This window comes from Nyctereutes procyonoides, unplaced genomic scaffold (assembly GCF_905146905.1).
Source record: "Nyctereutes procyonoides isolate TBG_1078 unplaced genomic scaffold, NYPRO_anot_genome, whole genome shotgun sequence".
NCBI lineage: Eukaryota > Metazoa > Chordata > Mammalia > Carnivora > Canidae > Nyctereutes > Nyctereutes procyonoides.
This window is the reverse complement of record NW_026575125.1, coordinates 102750661-102757452: the sequence shown is the minus strand read 5'-3', so window position 1 is coordinate 102757452 and position 6792 is coordinate 102750661. Positions and strand designations below refer to the sequence as shown.

The 6792-nt window shown below is 52.1% G+C and overlaps 1 protein-coding gene across 1 annotated transcript in view; it reads left to right on the top strand.

Annotated features, from left to right (window-relative positions):
- The first annotated feature begins 670 nt into the window (after positions 1-670).
- GPC3 (glypican 3) overlaps positions 671-6792 on the top strand; it is a 439059-nt gene continuing 432937 nt past the window's right edge. Inside the window, exon 1 of the mRNA XM_055337953.1 lies at positions 671-1025. Coding sequence (XP_055193928.1) covers positions 851-1025 — 175 coding nt within the window. The 5' untranslated portion in view covers positions 671-850. The remainder of the gene's footprint in view (positions 1026-6792) is intronic.

The following is a 6792-nucleotide window of genomic DNA, read 5'->3' as shown; positions in this document are numbered from 1 at the left end:
ATTCGTAGGTTGGATTTGCGAACCCGGCCGGGGCTGCCGCGTTGGGAAAACGGTTAGAGGAAAGCTCCTCGGAGAGCAAAAAGAGGAGGGTACATTTTGTGCGGAGGAGGAAGACTTCGGGTGGCTCCGGTGGCCAGGGGCGAGCTGCACCGGGCTGGGAGGAGGCGTGCGGCGGAGCGGAGAGGGGCCCCGAGGCCAGGGAGCCCCACGCACCCCGAGAAAGGATGGAGAGATTGCAAAAATCCTAAAGGGAAAAGCCCTGCCGGCTGTAGGCCAATGAGCGGCGGGAAGGAGGAGTGAGGCTGGGGAACTTCTCCCAGAGCCAGTCAGAGGGGACGGCTGCTGGGAAGCCAATCAGCGCGCCGGAGCCCGCAGCCCCTCTGCAGTAGTTATGCCAGAGCGCCCTGGGTAGAGCGGCGGCGAGCGGGCAGCTGGGCTGGGCCGCCAGGAGCCACCGCACGCGCTCGCCGCTCTCCTCCCCGCCGCCCCCGCCCGGCCCCCGCGCCGCGTGCCCCAGCCGGCCCCGCAGCCCCGCAGCCCCGCGCCCCGCACCCGCAGGCTCGCCGCCGCTCGGTGGCCGCCGCCTCCTGGCCGAGCGCTTGGCCTCGCCCCGCCCCGCCCGGTCCCCGGTCGCCCCGCCCCGCCCCGCCCGCCGGCCCCGCCCCGCCCGAGCCGCCGAGCTGTTCCCGCCCTCGCCCTGCGCCCAGGTAGCTGCGAGGAAACTTTTGCCGCGGCTCGGTAGCGGCACGTCTCCCGCTCCTCAGGGCCGCTGCCAGCTGTGCCGAGTCTCGGGACTGCTCTCGCCCCCGCTGCCACTCTCCCGCGCTCTCCTCGCTGCCCACGAAGCAGGATGGCGGGGACCGTGCGCACCGCGTGCTTGGTGCTGGCGATGCTGCTCAGCCTGGACTGCCCGGGACAGGCGCAGCCCCCGCCGCCGCCGCCGGACGCCACCTGTCACCAGGTCCGCTCCTTCTTCCAGAGACTGCAGCCCGGACTCAAGTGGGTGCCCGAAACCCCCGTGCCAGGTGAGGAGACGTCCCCGCGCGCGTCCCCTGCGCCCGGCGGAGAGCCGGGGGGTGCGTGGCGACCGTACCCCAAGCGCGCTGGCCTCGCTGGGCCGCGGTGGTGCGCCCCGCCACTGGGCACCTGGGAGTGGTCGGTGCGCCCGGGGCCGGCCAGGTCTACCGGGGGAGGGCGGGAGGGTGCGTGTGGACCGTGTCCACATCCCCCCAGCTCGCTCTTCTGTCAGAGAAGATGCGGGTGGGAGGAACGGCAGGGATGGCCTTCTCGCGAGCGCCCATTTTTGGGGGGAGGGTGGGAAGGTGCGAGCTGCTTCCCCGGGTCTCAGAACTGGCGCCCTGCAGCTGAGCCGGCGCCTCGGGCATTTGCCACCCTCGCCTGCACGGACGTGCCAGCATTTCAGCCTAAGCTGGATCGCGGCTCCGGCCATTCTCTCTCCAACCTGCCCCCACGCCCTCCTTCCCGCAGTCTGGGTTCCCGGGGCTCGCGGGCCCAAGTGCAGGCAAAGTTGGGGACAGATCTCCGAATCCGCAGTGTCAGGTAGACATACGCTGGGGCAAACTTTTGAGTAGGAAGGTCCCCAAGATGGGGAGGATCGAACCTTTCCCTTCAAAACATGCGTCCCTTATCTAGGTTGGCAAAATTGCTTCGAAAACGGTGCTGCTGGCCGGGGAGCAGGAGTCCAAAGATGATTTAACTCCTCCCCTTCTCAAATTCATCTGCCTTCTTGACAGCCTGGACCCCGAAGGGGAGATGATTTTAGGTGGAGGAAAGTTTCTGAACGCCTGCCTTTTGTTCTGCACAATCAGATCGTGTTGTAAGGACATATTTTAACCTTAGCTGAGGGCTGCCGCTGTCAACAGATGAATATTAATGGCCCCGTGTGATTGACTGTCCCGCGGTTGGACTCCTAAAAGCCTGCCTTAGAATCCAATTAGGACAAGTTGCTACACTGACAATGCGGGCAAAAAGAGTTGGTTTCAAACAGGTTCATTTGTCGGAGGTGCACTCTGCTGAAGCGGCCGTCTGTGGGTCTTTTCGCCTCTGGGGTCTTTTCGCCTCCGGCGAGGTGCGCCTCCCGCGCTTGGCAGGGATCGGGGAGCAGCCCTCCTCAAAACTTGGCTGGTGGCTCTCAACAAGTCAGAGAGGCGGGCCTGATGGTTGGACCAAGTTGTGAAGGCGATGCGCGCCCTGTGGGCGCTGCCAGCGAGCGTTCACTAGCGGGAGGTTACCTAGGCAGCCAGCGCGCCCTCAGCCCTCAGCCTTTTCTTTAGGTGGATGAAAAGAGCCTAGCGAGCCTGCTGTTTGGTTGCAAAGGTAATTGGTCACCCCTTTTGGCGACGGAAATGCATTTGCGCATATGTTAAATATTGCCATTGCAGGATTTCGCTTTCTGGGAGGGGAGAACTACCTCTTCCACTGTTAAGTGTTAATAACGCACCACGTGGGCGTGTGCGGGAGCGTAAGGGGCAACCTATGAATCAGTTCCACAGAGCTGAAACAACAGGCAGACCTCTTTCCCCACCAAGTGCCATGGTAATTAGATTGCGGAGGCCAGAGAACTCGCTTTTGTTGATAATGTAAAAATTGGTCCTCACAGGGTGAGTCCCCACAAGATGAATGGATCCAGGGTTGGGGTTGGGGCCATATTTGACTGATGCGAAGCCAGGGAGTAAAGGTTGTGCTCAAAAGAAGAAAAAAGACCAGAAGGAACCCACCGTTACTCATTTAGCAACCCCCTCCCTGTACACACACTCTGCTGGTGCTGGCCCTCCCTTCTCCTCCCCAGCTCTCTGGCTGCCTGCCTCTTTGCAGCATCTGTATACAAGTATTGGGAGGGCCCACACACTGCGTGTAAGAGATTTGGCCTGGGCTCCCTCCCTGCAAGCTCCCTTGCTCCCTGCCTGAGGATGGCCATGCTGCAGAGAACAGGAATGCCTAGTGGGGCTTTTTCCTTTCCCTACAGTATTTCCCAAGCTCTGTGGGCAAAATCACTTGCCAAGGGTCTTCATGTAAACCCAACTTTCCTCCTTCACTTCTATTTCATGACCCTGTGTGGTGACTAGCACCTTCTACATGCAGCCCTCTTCTGACTGCAAATAGGGTGACACCCAGGTGGCTACCAGATACCCTGGGTTTTCTCCGGGGGCCGATGGGGCAACGGGGGGGAGGGGGTGCAGATTTACAGTACTCTTGTCTTTCCGGGAAAACCATGTGTCCAGAATTTCACTTGGGCAACTGTGATCACTGTAGAATGGCAAACGGGGAAAATCCTAATGTCCATGTGGAAAGAGCTCATCAGTATTTCAGAGATGATAATGGCCGACTAAATACAATGGCAAGTGCATCATTTCAAAGTGAACAAATGTGTCATTTGCTGCTGTCATTCAGTGGTTGGAAATTGAAAGAGAGCTGCAAATTATTTGGTAGTTATGAACCATCAAGATGACTGTTTGACTTTTTTCCCCCATCTATATTTTAAGCCATGTTCAGTTTGCCCGCTTCACTGTATTAACTGCATTAAAGCTCTCTTTGTCCCAGATGAAATGCTATTTGGTCATAGTAAGGAGAAATCCCCAGAATGTCCTATCTCACTTAGGGGGAGCATTTGGGATTGACTGCTAACTTTGGCCATTAGCAGAATTGGGTTGGAGTGGATAAGGTACATTTCTTATGCTAATATGGATGAGACTAAATGGCATTTGAAATCAGCCAGCCTAAAAAATAAATCACTGGTGCTGAAGGGCTACACCAGACTTCCACAAAGCTGATCTAAAGCCTTACAATCTCATGTTCCCATTTCTTTTAGAGCGTTCAAAGGCACGGGATAGCAATTCTAAATAGCATGTTCCCCCAATCCATAGATCTTTTCATACCTCTCTCCCTCTCTTTCTCTCTCTTTTTAAGGATTTGTAACTTGGAAAGCACCACAGATGGAAACCAGGCACACAGAGTTAGCATTTGGCAGAAAAATCCATATAACTGACTTTCTGTGCAGCTCTTTTGCCCTTATTTAATTTAGAAAAATTCAGAAAAAAGCCAATGAGCTCATAAGTCTGGATGTTTATTTTGTTTTGCTTAACCTACCCACAGGCGCAATCAAGAATGGATACAATTTTAGTCAAGGAAAGTGAGCTAGTAATCAGACAATGATGTTTCCAATTGTCTCAAGGGAATGTTACAGAAGTTTGAAAAAAAATTCCTCTAAACAAAAATCAAGTGTAATTCACTTTATGAATGCCATACACCGCTTTTGTGTGTGTGTGTGGGGGGGGGTGAAGGGGACAGACAAGAATGAGAAAATCAAACAAACCGTGGTAGTGTTGCAACTCCCCAAAGATTGAGGAATCTGGCCTTAGAGGGCCCTGGAAAGTGCAGGAACCAATCCAGAAGGCCAAACTCACGTATGGGTAAAAGGCAACCCTGAAGAGCCAAGATCGACTTGGAATGTCTCAAAATAGATGAAACAACGTAAAAATAAAAACTAGTGTTCTTGAAACAAAGAGAGAGTTTGGTATCTGTCGTCGTTGTTGTTTTAAAGCGTGAGACCTAGCAACTGTATCTGGGTTGCCAGCTGTGGCTCCCCAATTAGTTTGAAGCAGTTCTAGCGGCCCTGAAGCGGGGTGTGGGAGGATTTTCTCTCTCCTGAGACTGTACCAGCCATTGGGGCGAGCAGGTGATTTGCTCAAATTTTGACAGAGTCGTTAGTGTCCTAAGCTAACTTGGGACAGTTGGGAGAACTCTCTTGAATGAACGTGGTCTGGACAGATATCTCAGGCGAACCCTGACAGTGGGTCCGATCAAAGGGATGGGCTGGTGGTCGGTGGAGCCCCTGGGCCTGCGACAAGCCTAAGCCTGGAGCTCCTTGGCCGCCCCCGCCTTAGGTTCTGGAAGGGGTAAGACACAGCCCCTTTTGTCAAGGCGCTCACAGTCTTGTGGGGGAGCCTACGAGTAAACAGGCTTCTCAGGAAACTTGTAGGATTAAATAGGGTGAAAAGGGCTAGAAAATACCTCCAGGAAATTGGCTGAAATGGTCACAATAGCCAGCCTGGCAAGGGAAAAGAACTGAAGAGATGAAGTGGGAGATAGGACGGCAGCTCTTAATAGGGCCGCCATCTTAGAGTTTTCTTAATTCACGGAGCAAATTGGGCCCAGGCATTCGGAGAGGCATGCATGAGATGATTCTGAGGCATGCTAGGTGACACAGATGGTGTCAGTTTAGCAATGTTTTTTTTTTTTTCCTTATGGGCTGGTAGATTGCATCTAATATTTTGATGCAATATTTCTGAGCATGCTGCCACTTTCATCTTCAGAGTTGCAATGTTTGCTGTTCACTGTAGCCTAGAAAAAGGCTGCTTATTAGCAACCTGGGAATAAAGAGGCCTGGGTTTATGTGCTACAAGACAAGACAGAAAATATATTTTCTCCTTAAATGGCAGCTATCAATGACCACGCCAACTTTATTGTTTGATGCATATACAAAAGCATGGGTCTTAAGAGGTATCTTATTACTCATTTCTAAGAAAATTGAAGATAATCACTTATAACTTGTGCACACGATACATCATTTGGAAAGAATTTCACTAGGGATCATATTGCTCAACTGAAAAGTTCTGGCATGCTGAATTTGTACATTTTTGTGAATGCTTCCTTTACTCTGATCTCTCGCTTTTTTCTGCATATGGTTATTTGTATGTTTTAGATTAGAAGCTTCTTAAAGGGAAAGCACTGCATTTGATGCAGTGTTGAGTACAATACCAAGGGCACCGTAGCGCTTTTAGTAAATTATTGACGATGATAGAATTTCTAGATCATTATGTATTCTCTATGAACTTGCAGATACTTTCCCTAAGCTCTATGTCATCTTACTTATTTTAAAAGCCTGAGTCCAATTTGTTCTGGTACACTGTTGGGGTATGTGGACCAACTTTTCAGGCTACATCTATTTTGACTGGAGCCAGATTCAGTCTTTCCTCAGTTAGCTGATGACTCTTACCATCAGGAAGGGCTGATTAATGTCGAGTACCCAAAAAACAAATCGAAATCAGCAACATTGTTATGACTGGTGTAGTATCATTACAGATCAACAATTATTATAGCACATAAATTGTAAGACATCTCAAATCAAACTCTCTTTGATTTAATGTCAGCTAGACCTTTCTCGCTCATGTTGATATTACTGTATTTGAGAGTTGAGCTGTAACACATGCATGGGCCTGCTGGAGTACCTCACACATATCGGTAATCTGGGATGAGAATTTGTGCATAGGCTCAATCCAAGAGACCATACCAGGAGCCAACATCTATTCAGCCCTAGCCAAGCTTGCAAAGGGGTTTGATGTTTTGGGTAATCTCAAGGCTAATGGAAAGTGTGGGCAGAAAAACCCCCCACTCGGTCGGCCCATATTTACCAATTTGTCTGGCTTGAAACAGGATCCCCAGCACTCCATTAAGAAATGAACATCAGAGAATAGAATCTAAAGCAGGGGCCCCCGACTGGCTTTAGAGACAGCATAAGGTAATGGGAATTTACCTTCAGAGATAGAATGACAGAGAGAATGCGAGTCAGAAAGTGAGGTGAAGGGCAGCCCAGGTGGCTCAGTGGTTTAGCGCCATCTTTGGCCCAGGGCGTGATCCTGGAGACCCGGGATCCAGTCCCAGGTCAGGCTCCCTGCATGGAGCCTGCTTCTCCCTCTGCCTGGGTCTCTACCTGGGTCTCTGCCTCTCTCTCTCTCTCTCTCTCTCTCTCTCTCTCTCTCTCTCTCCCTGCCC